Raw genomic sequence first — 18,028 nt, forward strand, 5'->3', positions numbered from 1 at the left:
CATTGGTGGTTTTTTTACTCTTGCACGTTGATCTTGATGACACTTAATGACTGATAAAACCACAAATATATATTCTCATTTTTCAGAAACTGACTCAAGTCTATAGAACTCTTCATGGCGCTTACACAAAAATTTTGGAGGTTATGCACACCAAAAAACGACTTTTAGGTACTTTCTTCAGAGTTGCCTTTTATGGCCAGGTAAGTGTGCTTTAGTAAAGTTGGTTCATCAAACTGTTTGGCTTTTTAAATGTTCTCCTTTGACTTATTAGATGGCCTTTGGACAGTTGTTGCTTCTGGGATTCTGTCTTGCTTTTTGCACAGCAGAAGGCTCCTTTTGTAGTGTTCTCATTCACTTTGGTTCTCCTGTCTAATTAGGTCAGGGATGCAAGGTGTGGATTTCTTCCTCAGTTTAGTTTTCTGTTAAGCTTCTGAAATATACATTAAGTATCTAGTCGTTAAAGCTTTGTAACACAAGACAGACTAAAGACACATGGAAGGGGGCTGGAGAGATGGCTCAGTGGTTTAGAACACTGGCTGCTCTTCCAGGGGACCTGGGTTCAATTCCCAGCACCCATATGGCAGCTCACCACTGTCTGTAATTGCAACTCCAGGAGATCTGACACCTTCACACAGATATACATGCAGGCAAAAACACCAATGCACATAAAATAAAAGAATAAAATAAATAATTAAAAAATTTAAAAAGCAAAAACAATCTGTTAAAAAAAGAATACATGGAAGAAAGACATTAATATGGAAACCTAATGAAAATAAAAAACATATCTATGCTAGTTAGTTTCCTCTTCCTACCAATAATATGTTCATATATTTATGAATTTGAGTACACAAAGAAGGAAGAAAATCTAACATGGGACTGCTTAATAAAAATAAAAAGTAGCCGGGCGGTGGTGGCGCACGCCTTTAATCCCAGCACTCGGGAGGCAGAGCCAGGCGGATCTCTGTGAGTTCGAGGCCAGCCTGGTCTCCAAAGTGAGTTCCAGGAAAGGCGCAAAGCTACACAGAGAAACCCTGTCTCGAAAAACCAAAAAAAAAAAAAAAAATAAAAAAAAAATAAAAAAAAATAAAAAGTAGCCGGGCGGTGGTGGCGCACGCCTTTAATCCCAGCACTCGGGAGGCAGAGCCAGGCGGATCTCTGTGAGTTCGAGGCCAGCCTGGTCTCCAAAGCGAGTTCCAGGAAAGGCGCAAAGCTACAGAGAAACCCTGTCTCGAAAAACCAAAAAAAAAAAAAAGAAAAATAAAAAGTATTTCCAGATTACACCTCCCTCTTTCAGACAATATGTTTGTGTACTTGTGCATTTGACAATTCTCACTTATTCGAAGTTAGAAGGTTGAATATATGCATGTGGCTTATAATATATTATTAATATATCAGAATTAAAATATTAATATTGTCTTAGAATTTCTATTGCTGTAATAAAACACCATGACGAAAAGCAACTTGTGGAGGAGAGGGTTTATTTCAGTTACAGCTCTGACCACACTCCATCACTGAGGGAAGTCAGAGCAGGAACTCAAGGCAGGAACCTGGAGGCAGGAACTGATGCAGAGGCCGTGGAGGAATGGTGCTTACTAGCTTGTGTAGCTAGAGTTTTCCTGCTTGGCCCATGGTCAAGACAAATCTCTCTCACCTGCCAGTCCCACAGCCACTCAGACCCGACCAAGTAAACACAGAGACTTATATTGGTTACAAACTGTATGGCCGTGGCAGGCTTCTTGCTAACTGTTCTTACAGCTTAAATTAATCCATTTCCATTAATCTATACCTTGCACGTGGCTTGTGGCTTACCGGCATCTTCACATGCTGTTTCTCATCGTGGCGGCTGGCAGTGTCTCTCTGACTCAGCCTTCCACTTCCCAGCTTTATTCTCCTCCTTGTCCCGCCTACACTTCCTGCCTAGCCAATGGCCAATCAGTGTTTTATTTATTGACTAATTAGCAACACATTTGCCATACAGAACATCCCACAGCAAGCTTGCTCCCCATACCTTGCTCAGCCTGCTTTCTTATAGACCCCAGGACCACCTGCCCAGGGTTAGTACCCCTTCACAGTGAGTTGGGCCCTCACACATCAAGCATTAGTTAAGAAAATGCCCCACAGGGCTATCTGATAAGGCATTTTCTCTATTGAGGTTCCAACTTCCCAAATTATTCTAGCTATGTCAAGGTGACATAGAACAGCCACCATAAATAGTTAAAGCTAATATTAATAAGTATTATTTTAAGTGTATTCAAATATATTGTCACTAGTTATGCAGATTTTCCTGGAATGCTTTTTTTCACATACTATTTGTTTACTTTTATAATAGTCTTTTTTTGAAGAAGAAGATGGAAAAGAGTACATCTATAAAGAACCCAAGCTCACAGGCCTTTCAGAGATTTCCTTGAGACTTGTGAAACTGTATGGTGAAAAATTTGGTACTGAAAATGTCAAAATAATTCAGGATTCAGACAAGGTAACTTGTGTCATGCATTTGGAAATCACTGTTCATTTGTTCCAGGCTCTGTGCATTGCTCCTGATATGTGGGATAGAAGCATAGAAGTAGAGCCTGTTAGATAATGACAGAAAGAGTGGAGGCTTTGAAGTCAGGGGGGCCAACACTCAAGTCTTCATTCTCTGCTAACTGTGTGACTATAGGAAAATCACTTACCTGCTCTGTGCTTGACTTTTCTCAATGGTAGCATGAAGACAGTAGTATCTTCCTCATGAGGTTGTTATACACATTAAATGAGTTACTATGTAGAAAGTGACTATATAATTACATTAAGAGCATTCATTAATAATAATAGAAGAGGCTGGGCGGTGGTGGCTCACGCCTTTAATCCCAGCACTTAGGAGGCAGAGGCAGGCGGATCTCTGTGAGTTCAAGGCCAGCCTGGTATACAGAGTGAGTTCCAGGACAGGTTCCAAAGCTATACAGAGAAACCTTATCTTGTAAAAATAAAATAATAATAATAATAGAAGAGATGATGATTAATACAGTTTAGCTGTTGAACATTCAGTTCTACAGCATGATTCTTTTTTCTTTTACTCTTCTCTCATACATTACATCCCAACCACAGTTTTCCCTCCCTCCACCCTTCCCAGTCCTTTCCCTACCTCCTCTCTCCCCCAGATCCACTCCTCCCCGTTTCCCTTCAAACAAAAGAGCAGTCCTCCCAGAGACACCAACCAAACACAACATAGCATGCTACAGTAAGACTATACACAAACCTTCATATTAAGTACAGCATGATTCTTAGTTGACTACTGTATGAGTAAAATCATCCAGAGGCATAGAGGGCTGTTATATTATGCTAAAAATAACCCTAATTCAACAAGAGTGACCATACTTACATTTTATTATTGTTGTTATTTTACATGTGTACATATGTGATTATATGCACATGTGAACACATGCATGTGGAAGGGAGAAGTCAGTGTCTTCTTCAGTCACTATCCTCCTGAACCTGGAGCTCTCCAAATTAGCTAGCCTGGCTGGCCAACAAACTTAGGGATTCTGCTGTCTCTATATCCCTGGGACAAGGATTATAGGTGTGTGCTGCCACACCCAGCTTTTTTATATGGTTCTAGGGCTCCAGCTCAGGTCCTCATGCTTGTACTGTCAAAGGTTTTACTGCAGCTCCCAACCCCCCAATGTTTTGTTTTGTTTTTGGGCTGGTCTCGAGCTCACAACAGTGCTCCCCTTTCAACATCCCTAGTGCTGTGCATTTCCAGTGAAGTCAGTTTCCAGAGAGACATTTTTGGTCTTGCCCCAATATCATCCATCCCATTAGGCCCTACCATAACAAGGTGTGAAGAATTCTAGCAAGAGAGGCTGTGTAGTAAGGAATGCACTACTCCTTCTAGACAGCCTTTGGGAAATCGGTCGGAATGCCTTTGACCTAACAGTTGCCAAGATGAGAGTTCATTACTGAGGTAGAAAGGAAAGTGCAGACTTCTGTTTTTTGTCCTTTCGTTTTGCTTTGTTATGAGACAAGCTCTTACTTTGTAGCTCAGGCTGGTCTGGAATTCCCTACGTAACCCAGTGTTGTATGTCACTATTCCCAGGGAGACATGAACAAACACCTGCTCATTCCAGATAGAAAACCAATGATTGGCCCAAGTAAGGATGTCACCAAAGCTCAGTTTGTTAAACCAGCGAGTTTTATCAGGGTTATTTATAGGAATATAGGTAAGATGTTAGTTACTAAACTAGAAATGACTCGAAGACAGATGTATCACCAAAAGGCCACCCTAAATGACAGCTCACAAAGGAGGCAGCTCCACAGACTAGAAAGTGTCTCTTTCAGGCAGCTCATATGGGCTGAGCCACTTCCAGCAGCTGACTGTCTGTGAATGTCTCTCAGCAGCCCTTACAATATGCTTGGCAAAGGAGAGACCTAATGAATATGGTCAGTTTCAGGGACCCCATGAGGCTTTTGAGTTCTTTACTTCCTTAACTAAGCTTTCCTGCAAGATGGACTATTTTATGTCCAAGAACATTGTGTCTCTTGATGAATGGAAGGTTTCACCTCCTTTAGAATAGCCTGTATCTTAGGGATCAAGGTGGAGGACTTTACCCTTTAGGAAGTTGTTACACAACACTCACGCTGGCCAAGCACTTTTTTTTTTAAACAGGATCTGACCTAGGCAGGCCTAAACTGCAGGACCTGCCTCTACCTTTTGGGTGCCAAAACTATAAGTATACATTACTATTCCCCCAAAATGGTTGCCTTCTGGCTGTTCGCAACTAACTAACATAACATAACAAGGAATGGCCTAGCATTATGTTGTTTTTGCTGTCACAAGTCATCCTGAGATGGTTAAAGGCTGCAGAAGGGTAATTCACAGGATCTAGGCAGCTATTTTCCCACTTGATATAAGGAATTTGATTTTTAACGTTTAAAAGTAAAATTAAAAGCATTCTTTTTGTGTGTGTGCTTTTTGGGGGTGGGTGGGGGAAGAGGAACAGATTATGAGCCTGAGCTACCATGTCAAGCAAAACCAAACCAAAAACAAGTCATTGTGCTTGCCAAAGAACAAAATCTACTTGAAGGCACAGGCGATTTGAATAGAAGTTTCTTAAATGTATGTGTCCTTTGGCCCAAAAGTGTCATTTAAATGTATTATATGTACATTTATTTTGTAATGCTCTTTGTCTAAAGAAGTTTCATGCTATAAAAGCCTGGGAAGAGCCTGATACTCATATACCTACCTGCATGAGAATACTACTAATAATGTATAGTAATGTGATGTATAATGTATAGTTGCCTAGGAATAAAAAGAGTGATTTATTTTTATTGTGGTTTTTTTCTTGGGGGGAAGGTAGGGGGGCAGGTTGAGACCGAGGCTAGGAACTCCCTGTGTAGACCAGGTTGGCTTCGAGCTCTTTCAGCTTCACAAGTGCTAGTAGTGTAGGTGTTAATAGCCACCATGTCTGGCAGCATGAAGGATTTATCATATCAGTAGGATGGACGATAGCAAAGTATGTCATTAGAGAATAAAAAGCAAGATGCAGCACAGTAGGGATAGTAAGTACATTTGTATCAAAACGGGAAATCCACATAAACTTATCTATACAAGTTTAGGAAATATCTAGAGTCAAAGATACAAAAAAAAGTGTTGTTCATGACTGTCCATGAGAAATGGGCCTAGAGACTTGGTTAGGAAGGATTTTTTTTTTTGCTATTCATATGTACACTGTGTAGTACTAGTATTACTTGTCCTTTTATTTCCTATTTATGTTTCATCTTAGCTAAATAATTACTTCGACTGAGGTCTTTCTAGAAAATTCCAGCTTTTAAATGTGAGAGAATTATTTCTGAGTCTTTTGGCTAAGATAAGTGTAACAGGAAAGAAAGGTTAATGTTTCCAGAGAGAGCCAAGTAAATAGAAGGGGTTTAAACAAATTAGCCAGTGTTAAGACATACCATCCCCTGCATATGTGGAGAGTGAAAAGATACAAAGACTGTTTGCAGGGAGAGTTTTGTTGGTTTTGTTTCTTTTTTTTTCTCACTAAACACAGACAGACATAACTGATAAATGGCCAAGATAGTAAGCAGGTCACCAGCACCCAGGACACAAGGCAGATTTTGTCGGGAAAACATGGAAAGCAGATCCGGAGTTTTGTCTGGAATTCAGGAGAAATGCCATTGGTTGAGAATCCACAGGTGAACGAACGAACCTTCAGCAAGGACAGCAGCAGCAATATTTGGCATGGAGTTTAGATGCCTCATGAAATGGCCAGCAACTATACTAGACTTTTGTGTTTTGTTGTTTTTGTTACTGGCAATTGAACCAAGAACCTTATACATGCTAGGCAAACGTTCTCGCAGCTGAATTACATCCCCAACCCTACAACTAAACTTCTCTGTCTTCCATATAGAATCCCTGTGTTTTCTTGTGATCCCTTTCCTCTGCTGGCTAGGATTAAACTGATGTAGGCAAGAATACTACTCTTGCAGGCTGAAGAGGTGTCTCAGTGGTTAAGTGCCCCTGCTTCTCATGTAGAGGATCCAGCTTGGTTCCCAGCACCCACCTGATGACTCACAACCATCTTTAACTCCAGTTCCAGTGATTTTGATGCTTACTTCTGGCCTTGGCGAGCACTGCATGCACACGGTGCACATACATACATGTAGGCAAACTCTTATACACATAAAATAAAAATATAAAACTAATAAAATCTTTTTAAAAATATCTACTCATGATATATCAAACACTGCTTGTGGCTGTCCAGATTGGTAGGCTACTTTGTGGCATAGTTGGGTAGTTTATTAAAATCCTTAAAGCTATATAAATCTTTGAACTGAACATTTTTTCTAAGAAAAATGTATCCTAAGGCAAACAATCAGAACAAAAAAGCACACTTATAAATTCAAGGATGTTCACCAAAGTATGACTTTCAATAGCAAGCAAAGTGTTAGAAAATTTCCAGTGTGTCTGCTAGTAGGGGAATGATCCAGTAACTCATGTGTATTCATTCAGCCATTAAAAGTCATATCAGAGCCGGGCGGTGGTGGCGCACGCCTTTAATCCCAGCACTCGGGAGGTAGAGCCAGGCGGATCTCTGTGAGTTCGAGGCCAGCCTGGTCTCCAAAGCGAGTTCCAGGAAAGGCGCAAAGCTACACAGAGAAACCCTGTCTCGAAAAAACCAAAAAAAAAAAAAAAGTCATATCAGGCCACGTGTGGTGGTTCACACCTATAATTCTAACCAAGTAGGAGGACAACTCCAAGTTTAAAGCTACTGTGGGTTACCTAATGAATCAGGCCAGCCTGAGATACAACATGAAATCCTGTTTCAAATAATGTAAATAAATAGTGTCAATGCTCCAGTATAAACTATAGTACTTATATTATCTTTCTTATTGAGGTAGATTTACATATTGCAGAACTATTTTAATAAGTATTTAAAGAATCAGGTTACAAAACTGGTGTGATCTCAATTTTCATAATATGTATGCATAGAGACAAATGGAAAGAAATGTGTGAAATGTGGATAATGCTAATTGCTGAGGGCTAAGATTACAGTGGTGTTTTCTGTTCTTCCTGTATTTCTGTAATCGCTATAGATTTTCCGTACCTCCTTTATAATCATAAACAAGTTCTCTGTAAAACACAGCTCCGATCTCCCCTAGGTAGTTTTCTAGTCAATCAGGAGCACATTGTAATGCCAGTGTTTCTAGTGTGGTCTCAAAGCAGTAAGCTGTACTTCTATTTTCTTTCCATTGATTTTGGTTTTTTAAAAAGACAAACAACTTTCTTTATAGGTAAATGCCAAAGAACTTGATCCAAAATTTGCTCATATACAAGTCACTTATGTGAAGCCCTATTTCGATGACAAAGAACTCACAGAAAGAAAGACAGAGTTTGAAAGAAATCATAATATCAACAGATTTGTTTTTGAGGCCCCTTATACCTTATCAGGAAAAAAGCAAGGCTGCATAGAAGAACAGTGTAAACGCCGGACCATCTTGACCAGTGAGTAGGAATCTTTGTGTTACTTTCATATCTGTCTTGGTGCTTTCTCCTATACACAAGTACCAGCTGGCCAGCAGGAACACCTAACTGAAATGTTAATCACTTGTTATTTTACAAGTTTATACAAACATGTCCTTGTAATAAACCATCGTTTCTCCATATGTCACTCCTAACTGCTTAAAGGTGTCTCATAAAGATAATTTATCTTTCATCTCGAAGCAGAAGGAACTGGTTGACACCCTAAGGAATTTTTCTAGCAAAAGTAGAAGGCATAAACAAGGTGATTGTTTATTTTTTCCTTGAATTCTACCGAATAAAAGGTTTTCTAAAGTTGGTCTTTGCATTTTCGTAGCTTCAAACTCATTTCCATATGTGAAAAAGAGGATTCCTATAACCTGTGAACAGCAGGTGAATTTAAAACCAATTGATGTTGCTACTGATGAAATAAAAGATAAAACTGCAGAGCTGCACAAGCTTTGCTCCTCGGCTGATGTGGACATGATTCAGCTTCAGCTGAAGTTGCAGGGCTGTGTCTCCGTGCAGGTACGTTGTTTGCCCAATAAGCGCAAAAATGCTTTTGCTGTTTCTCTCACTCTTGTAAGGGCACAGAGCAAGCACTAAGTCCAGTTGTGTGTTATGTTTTTATTGGGTGTGAAAAAAAAGATCTGTATTCTTTTGAACGTAAGAAATAAATCACATTCAATTTCTATGAATTGTGTATTATGTCAGAGGACTTTAACATAAACCTCTAAGACCAGCCAAGCCCTGTATTTATATGTCAGAAATCATTTACTAATTTATTGGTATATCAATTTTACCAGATTAATCCCTTTAGTTAATGATTTTTCACATAAACGCCTCATGAGCATAATAAATAGATCTCTAAGCTATGGGTTTCTTCTGTGTTTTATTGTGTATCTGCTATCCCCTCAGCCCTTGGAGGTTTTAATGAAAAGGAAAATGCAAAATCTCCTCACGATTACATGCTGGCCACACTGTCAATTTTTTCTCTTGTGTAATTTAGGTCAATGCTGGTCCATTAGCCTATGCGAGGGCTTTCCTAAGTGAAAGTCAAGCTACCAAGTATCCCCCTAAGAAAGTGAATGAGTTGAAAGACATGTTTAGGTAAGTGTTAGTCTTCAGATCATACATCTATTCTTTTCTTCCATTTTCTTCAAAAAACAGCAATACAAATGTTTACCAAGTAAGGGCATTCTCTGCGTTCTGCATTTGCACTGATTAATTGACCTCCAAACGGCACTTTAAGTAGTCAGGAACCATATGATCTGTTTCATGCTCTGAGGTACTAACACTGCTCCTGTGACCCAAGGGATTAAATATGCCAGCTTACTTTATTGCTTTGGATATTTTAAGTGACACAAACACAAGCCTACATTCATTACATGATTTCCTTCTTTGCCCGATTGACCTTGCATTATAGCATTTCAGACCATTTAGGGAAGGAGCGAAGTGGAGCTGGAAAGGTTGCACAGACTTCCTTCTGCTCCCTGTGTTCTCACTTCCACTTGGACTCGGCAGGTCTGGAGAATGCCTTAGCTTGTCTGCAGTCAGAAGCCCTGTAAGTTAAGGCATGTCTGAACGGTCAGGAAAAAAAAAAACAAGTCTGCTTTGTATGTAAACAGAATTTAATTATAGAACATGAGGACAAATTGAGTAAAGTAGACTAAGGAGAAAGATAGTAACCTATACGTTTGTTTGCTCCTGACTTTTGTCATTTATTTTTTCTGTCCGCGAGCCATCATCTATTCCAGGTTGCAGAGTAGCCAGTATTTATTAATAGTATATGCCTGGCATGTACAAAAGACTCTACTAGTTGCTATGACAGGAATACAAAACATGGGGTACTTTTTCCGCTTGTGCTTCCACTCTTAATTGTATGCATTAAACACATGAAAAATAAATGAATAAAAATTAATATAAACATAAGAAATAATGGGGGGAGACTTTTATGGTAGTTCCTCTACTCTGTGTCCCTATTCTTACCGGCCCAAGTACTTCACACCTGTAATACACAACACTACTGACCAAATAGTAAGCCCCAAATGAATTCTTTTTGAATGAGTGACAGGAAATAATTCCATTAAGCTTCCCAGGTATTGATTTTTGTTTTGGATTGAGACAGGGTCTCAGTACATAGCCTAAGCTAGCCCAAAGCTGGCTATGTAGACCAGGCTGAGCTCAAATTCACAGAGACCCACCTGCCTCTGCCTACTGAGTGATGGTATTAAAGACATGCACCAGGTTCTGAGCCAGGTTTTAAAACAGATCAGAAAGCAGAGGAGAAAGATAAAAAAGAAAGTTAAAGTGTATTTGAGACTTAAGAAGTGACCTAACTAATGGTGAGGAAGGGGAAAATTCCAATCTTTCTTTATGAAAGTCATAGTCAAAGTAAATTGTCAAACTGATGGTTGGTGATACTTTGTAAGAATAAGTAACAAAACTTTAATCTTTTGTGTTTTCATGTTCATCCACAGAAAATTCATACAGGCATGTAGCATTGCACTCGAACTAAATGAGCGGCTAATTAAAGAGGATCAAGTCGAGTACCATGAAGGGCTAAAATCCAATTTTAGAGACATGGTAAAGGAATTGTCTGACATAATCCATGAGCAGGCAAGTATTAACATTCTTAAAACTAAGGACAGACTCTGGGGTCCCTAAAGTACTACTTAGCAAAATACATTAGTTTGAAACGTATTACCCTAAAATTATTTGGTTTATATTAAATTTTTATTACACTTTAATTTCTTTACCTTGGATGGATGTATGCATGTGTGGATATGGGTAAGTAGGTGTGTGTTGCATAATGCCACAGTGTGCATGTAACATGACACATGTGTGCCATGATATGTATGAAATCAGTTCTTTTCTTCCATCATGTGGGTTCCAGGGATTGAACCCAGATCACTAGGCTTGACTGCAAACATTTTTACTGGTGAGTCATTTCACTGGCCCTTTAGCTTATATTTTAAAATTTGCTTAGCTCGTATCTTCAGCCACTTTAGTCATGTAATGTGAATGAAGCAGTCATCTAATAAGTGCTACAGAAGTTAGAGACCATTTTATTCTTTGTGCTATGACATTAAAGACAACTAGCTAAGCAAGTCCAAATTGATCCTCTGTGAACATTGACAAGAGTCTCAAGAAGAATCCCAAAGAGGTGAAAAGACTGGCTCAGCAACCCAGTTCCTGTATAATGTTCTTATCTTGGCTATAAGAAGCTAGATGCTGGCCCTGGGGAGATGGCTCAGTGGGTAAAGAGCCCGTTGCGCAAGCATGAGGACCCGAGTTCAGATCTCCAGCACCTCCATAAAACAGTGAATACCTGTAACCCCAGTCCTTGGAGTGCAGTGGAGACGGGAGGCCCTGGAGCTCGTTTGTCAGCCGGGCTAGCCAAATCTGTGAGGCCCAGGTTCAGTAAGAGACTTGTCTCCAAAAGCCAATGTCATCCTTCTGGCTTCCACACAGGAGCACACACACATACAATGCATCCACATGAACCTGTGCACACACCCATATAAACAAATACATATAGCACACATAAGCAAATACAATAACAGGTTTTTGAAACTAGATACTGTGACGTAGGTGACAGGCTGAATCACTGAGTATTAGTAACAATTATAACTACCTTAGGGAAACAGCCTGAAAAAATAAAAAGTCAACCCTCGATCTTTGCTCATAGCCAAATCCCGTCATCATTAAGTACTTACCACTTTTACATATCCTCCGACCCTTGTAGAAGTCCTGATTTGTGTTGGTAGACTATCGGTTGAGGCCCTGGAAGTTACGTTTACATTTACTTTGCATATGGATTGCCAGTTAACCATTTAAACATTTTTATCATGTTTGTAAAAGTTATGGCATAATGGTCTGCTTCCTCACTGACAACATTTGAGCTTATTGTAAAGCCTTCTTCATTTCCTCATAAATGAAAACATGTCTCTCGGAGACAAAGTTTCATATAGCCCAAACTGGCCTCAAACTTACATACAACCAAAGCTAGTTTTGAATCCCCGCCCTTCCTGCCTGTCCCTGCCTTCTGAGTGCTGGAATTATAGGCATGATCCACCTTGCCAGGCTCCAGAGAGTATATTCTGAAAGCTGGCCCTTAAAGTCTAGCAGGGTGATACACATCTGTAATTCCAGTGCTCAAGAGGCTAAAGTATGAGGATAGTGAGTTCAAGGCCAGCCTGGACTACATATAGAGTTCTAGGCCAGCTTGGGCTATATAAGCAAGACACCATCCCAGGGGGTGGGAAAAAAAAGCCACAGACTAGTCCTGCAAAGGGAGAAGGTTATTTGTCTTAGACCTGGATTTCAGTGACTGAAGGCAGCCACTCCCTGCGGGAGACTCCCCTAGCTCTCCTTCTAGCTTGGCCCAGGGCATGGTAGAAAGACTTGTCCGACAACACAAGCTAGCTGACTCTCAGGTAAACCTCCTGGGTCTTTGCATTTCTTTGGTATGCTTTAACTTGAAGAGCTACGAGAAATCTCATCACTGGATGTGACCATGAGTTTCCTTTTCTAATCTTTGTCATCTGCTCATTATAGAGAACCAGGGTGGACCCAGAATTACGTGGTTAATGAGGTCAAGTCCAGTCTCCTAAGCATCCATTCTTCGTAGCTGGAACCTTGGAGGCTTGAGGAGCAGTCTGTGTTCTTCGGCTTCTTTTTGCCTTACTAGCCTATTTAGGACTGAATGGAAATAGCGAGGTATCTCTTGCTGATGAGCTTTCAGAGACCCCTGTCTCCTTCCTTCCCAGAGTAGCCAAAGGAGAAGACTAGGAAGGCAGGGAAGCTTTCGGCTTCCGTCACTGTCAGCATCTCACCCTCACCTGTTAGCACACCTGGACCATAGCTCTCTGCACCATCCCTATCCTCAGTGAATTGTGTTATTCAGTGGTGTACGTAGCTGGTTCTTAGAAGCCGTCTGCTTGCTGAGTCTCATTCCTCGTAATACACGCGAAAACCAGTAACAATGACTCCTTCCTGGAAGACAGAAAACAACTGACAGTTACTTCATTTGCATGCAGCTGCATTGCCTTGTCTTGAATTCTAAATTATTCAAATTCAAGGCAAATTATCCAATTTATTATTGCTGCTATGATCAAGATATTTAGAATGGTCATTTTGTAATTTTCCTCCTTAAAGCATGAATTTTTCAAATCAGCTGGCCATCTCCCACCTGCCTATATCAATTACTCCATTAAGCCATTGCTATTTTTCTTAGCCAGAGCCAATATTTTAGACTAACATGAGCTAACATTACCTAAGAAAACTTTTCCTTTTATATGTTCATGTTTATGCAAACCATTAACCTTAGAATGAATATTATAAATGAATTGATATCTTTCATTAAATATTAGGTTAAAAAATTTTTTTCATTCATATATGTTAAGATTGATAATATTACCACAGAATAAGACATAGTGTAAGTAAGTACACACTAAATAGAACTATTCCATTGAGCCCCATAAATGATTCCTTGAAAAAAGAAATGGCCTGAATATTCCTTGGCTGTTTTCAATGTAATTTGTTACAGTATAGCAAAGTATACAGTAAGTTTTATACTTATATTTTAAGTTTTGTTTTAAGCTTCTGACCATAAAAATTTAAAAGAATAACTTGATTATTTTTTATTAATTAAATTTTTTCATTTATTTTACATCCTTATCGCAGTTTCCCCTCTCTCCTCTCCTCCCACTCCCCCCCCCCCCCCCCCCCGTGCCACCCCAATCCACCTCTGTTTCTGTTCTCCCATGGGTGCCAACAAAGCATGGCCTATCAAGTTGAGGCCTTGTATTAAGGCTGGGCAAGGAAGGCAACTCAGCATAATTTAAGATTATTAACTGCAGATTTCTTATTTAGGTAGAGTTGGTGGTGGCCACTGTAGCGTATAATAGGTTTTCAGACACGGTCTCAGTGAACAACCCCATTGGCTTGTCACATCTGACAGACATGAATAATTGATTAGTCATCCATTAAATCTGTAGTATGCTTTCAGATTAGGGTCATGAGTTAAGATTTTTGGAAGATGAAATGCCTTTATTATAAGATTTAAGCCTATGACTTATAACAACACAAATGACAGGACGCATAGGACTGTTATCGTAGAGCAGGGCTTAATACTAAAGCTTCAAAGCCAACTTACAAACCTCATGTCCTAGTTAGCTTTCTGCTGCTATAAGAAAACATTCTGACCCAAAGTAGCACGGGGAGGAAAGGGTTTATTTGGCTTCCACGCCCCTATCACAGTCTATCATTGAGGGAAGTCAGGACAGGAAACATGGAGTAAAGCTGCTTACTGGCATGTGACATGGTCCCCTTGCCTTGCTTAGCCTACCATTTTTTTTTTTTTTTTTTTGGTTTTTCAAGACAGGGTTTCTCTGTGTAGCCTTGGCTGTCCTGGAACTCACTCTGTAGACCAGGCTGGGCTCGAACTCACAGAGATCTGCCTGCCTCTGCCTCCCGACTGCTGGGATTAAAGGTGTACACCACCACTGCCCGGCTATCCTAGTTTCTTAATACAAACTGGGCCCACTTGCCCAGTGGGCTGGACCCTACCACATCAATCGTTAATCATGAAAATGCCCCCACAACTTGCTTACAGTCCAGTCTGATGGGGACATTTTCTCAGTTGAAGTTCCCTCTTCTCAAATGACTCTAGCCTGTGTTCAATTTACAAAAAAACAAAAACAAAAACAAAACACCTAACCAGCACACCCCATAGTTTTTTAGATTTTTCTTTTCATTTGTGTGTATATGTGCATGTGTCTGCTGTGTGTGTGTGTGTGTGTGTGTGTGTGTGTGTGTGTGTGTGTGTGTGTGCAATATGAAGGCAAGAAAAGGGAGGATGTGGGATCCTTTGGAGCTGGAGTTAGAGGCAGTGTGAGCCTCCCAATGAGAGTACTAGGAGCCAAACTCAGATCCTTTGAGAAAGCAGAACTGCTCTTAACCACTGAGTATCTTTCCAACCTCGAAACCCAATATTAAAAAAAAAAACCAAACCAAATAAAAAAACTTAAGACCTAAGGTAGGACTCAAAGAGAGGCAATGTAATATGCATACCATTCCTTTCCTCTAATTCATTTAAGCATAAAACCTTTGTTGCTTTGGCGTTTGATCACATTAACAGACTAACTTTTAAAATATGTATACCAACGTGAATGTATCTTTATATACATGGAAAATATAACATTCATATTTTATATTTATTTCATTTTTTATATTGATTAGCTTATATGATCATAGATTCTTTCAAATCGGCACTTTTGATTTCTACCTTTATTTAGTATTATCCAGGTCAGCAGGAAGGACTGTTTGATTCTGAGAAAGACTGTTAGAAAGTGGACAGATGATCCATTAACCTCTTATCCAAGGGTAATCCCTACTTGAAGCTTTTGTGATGACATGTTAAAATAGAATTCAAAGGTCAAACCCTGTCTCTTTTAATTGAATTTTGCATTTCCTGACCTTTTGTTTTTCCTAATGAGTAACCAAATCTTTTCTGCTTTTTTGATACGCTGCCTTTGTAACTCAGCTGTGAAGACTGAAGCCGGTAATGTTATTCTTTGCTCTTTCTGCTTTCCGTCATTGTAAATAGCCCAGTGTCAGTGATAAATTAAAATATGCCTGTAATTTCATATACATAGTCTTTTTTGGCAGTAGCAGTTTCAGTTGGTGATGATTGTGTGGTTTTTTTGTTTGTTTTTGTTTCAGATATTACAAGAAGACACAATGCATTCTCCCTGGATGAACAACACATTACATGTATTTTGTGCAATTAGTGGTACATCGAGTGACAGGGGTTATGGTTCCCCAAGATATGCTGAAGTATGAAGAAATTTAGCAAGAAATGACAATGAGACTGGCTTTTCTCAGGAATATTCGGAGCTGTGCAAATGTTCAAATTGAGAGATTCAATATGTGTGGAGTGTTTCCCTTCTGACACCAAAATCGTCATGCTTTCTTTCATACAGGGTGCTTACGTATTTGTAAATATTTAAGCAACTTGAAAGTGCCTGGAAAATTGCACCACTGTGCTTGGTTTGTACTTTTTTAGGTAAATCTATATGCTGAAAAGTAGAGCTCAAAACCATTCATTCACTTTGCTTAATTACTTCTTAATAATAACGAGACTGTATAATTGTATAATGGAACCCAATAAAAGGTAAAACTTATTTGTAACTGGAAGTGAAGGAAATAATGCTTTGAAATAATGCTTTGAATTTAGCATCGTTCTTGGTAAGAACTTGAAGTCATTATCATGTGACTCCGTGGGGAAGAAAACATTTTTTTAAAACCCACAGGACATAGATAATTGGGGAGAGAATTTGTACCAGTGCCTGTTAGTAGTTACAGCCAGGGTGAAAAAAGACCCCAAACCATGCTTTAACAGGAAAACTTGGGAAGGAAAGGATATCCTGGAAACCCCAGGCTTGCCTCTTTGATCTGAGGGCACTTGGCATCAGAGCAGGTCTCTCTACCTAATACCGCAGGAGGAATTTCTGGGGATGTCCATGAAGCTAAATAAAACATCCTTGGGAATCTGTAGTCTCTAGATCCTATGCAGCTTCAAAGCTGTTGAGGAATCCCTGGGGGTGGCTTTAGTGGTGACTATTTTCTCCAGTTGCAAGATTAGCTAGCACTGTGAGAGAACTTGGTAGTTCCATGAGCATGGCGTGGGTCAGTGTAGAAACACAGATTGAACAGTTTAGAACTACATTTCTGTCTACAAAGGACACCAGATCCCTTCAGTAATTCAGGGTAACCCAGGGCTATGAAGAACTTTTTTAGCAGTGGAAAAAGCATAGATAAAATAGCTCATTTCATGCAAGATTTCGTAGTAGCCCATCACAGATGTCATCATGCCCATATATGGAATTGTTATTGTTACATTATTTATATGATTTGGCTCCCTCTACAAGTAGCATAAACATCTTTTTTAAAAAAATAAGATAGAAAGCAGTGTTCGCAACAGCCTTTGAACCGTGACCAACACATCATAGAACTCAGGATGAGTCACTAGCTGATGAACTACACAAGTCATCATAATAAGAGCTCAGGCTTTTTAGTATAAATACTGGTTTACTTGAGATGAATGACCAGAGTGATCAATTTAACATCTCTCACTCCCTTCCCCTCCCCCACCCTCGTTTCCTCTCCTCCTCCTGTGTGTGTGTGTGTGTGTGTGTGTGTGTGTGTGTGTGTCTGTGTGTGTCTGTGTGTGCCCTGAACCTTGGGCTTTGGTCTGTTGAGCGTGAAGTATATATACCACCTGAGCATTAAGCCAGACCAGCTTGGTCTAACAGCATAAATCTTCTGCTGGGGACAAAGGAAGGCCGATGAAAAGAACAACAGGTGGCGAGTACGTTGGTGCACGGGGTATGCAGTTGGTCAGTAAGAGTTTATCTAGTTGGTTTTTCTAATCCCTAAACACATAAAGGTCACTCGAAGGAAGGGGTATGACTGTTTATCCATTTTCCTAGTGGAAATTGAGGCTAAATTCTTCAAAGACTTTGCCTCTGTGTGTGTCATTTGAAAACTCCTCCGGCATGCTCTTTTTTTCCCCCGTCTGAGTTTTCCTCTTTATTAAGATACAATTTGCATACCATATACATTCATTTGTTTGAAGTACACAGTTTGATGTTTTGGTACATTCACAGAGTTGTACAAGCATCATCTCATAGAATGTTCTCTCACCCATAAGAGGCCCATATGTATTAGCAATCATTCCCCTGTCCTTACCATTCAGCCTTCAGCACCAAGCAACCATTAATCTACTCTCCTCTACAGACCTGCCGCTTGTAAACATACAATATGTATCTTTTTGTACCTGACTTATTTCACACAGCATAATATGTCCATAACTCATCCATATAGCATATATCAGTAATTAATCCATTCCCTTCCATGCCTGAATAATATTCTTTCATATAAATATACTGTCTTTTATCCATTCTTGGACATTAGAGCTATTTACATTACAGAATGAATGTAATATGAACACTGTTAATTTTA

At 39.7% G+C, this 18,028-nt stretch overlaps 1 protein-coding gene across 3 annotated transcripts in view; it reads left to right on the top strand.

The window, feature by feature from the left end:
• Positions 1 to 16,188, top strand: part of Dock11 (dedicator of cytokinesis 11) — a 187,185-nt gene extending 170,997 nt beyond the window's left edge. For 2 of the 3 annotated variants that reach the window (XM_052738112.1, XM_052738113.1), the window contains 7 exons: positions 87 to 200; positions 2,330 to 2,476; positions 7,774 to 7,984; positions 8,337 to 8,527; positions 9,009 to 9,109; positions 10,480 to 10,618; positions 15,728 to 16,188. In XM_052738112.1, coding sequence (XP_052594072.1) covers positions 87 to 200; positions 2,330 to 2,476; positions 7,774 to 7,984; positions 8,337 to 8,527; positions 9,009 to 9,109; positions 10,480 to 10,618; positions 15,728 to 15,847 — 1,023 coding nt within the window. In that variant the 3' untranslated portion in view covers positions 15,848 to 16,188. Of the gene's footprint in view, positions 1 to 86; positions 201 to 2,329; positions 2,477 to 7,773; positions 7,985 to 8,336; positions 8,528 to 9,008; positions 9,110 to 10,479; positions 10,619 to 15,548; positions 15,567 to 15,727 lie in introns of all 3 variants that reach the window. The other variant, XM_052738114.1, reaches the window with a different exon arrangement.
• Positions 16,189 to 18,028: the final 1,840 nt, after the last annotated feature.

This window comes from Peromyscus californicus, unplaced genomic scaffold (genome assembly GCF_007827085.1).
Source record: "Peromyscus californicus insignis strain IS unplaced genomic scaffold, ASM782708v3 Scaffold_10__1_contigs__length_136768540, whole genome shotgun sequence".
In the NCBI taxonomy this organism is placed as follows: Eukaryota; Metazoa; Chordata; class Mammalia; order Rodentia; family Cricetidae; genus Peromyscus; species Peromyscus californicus.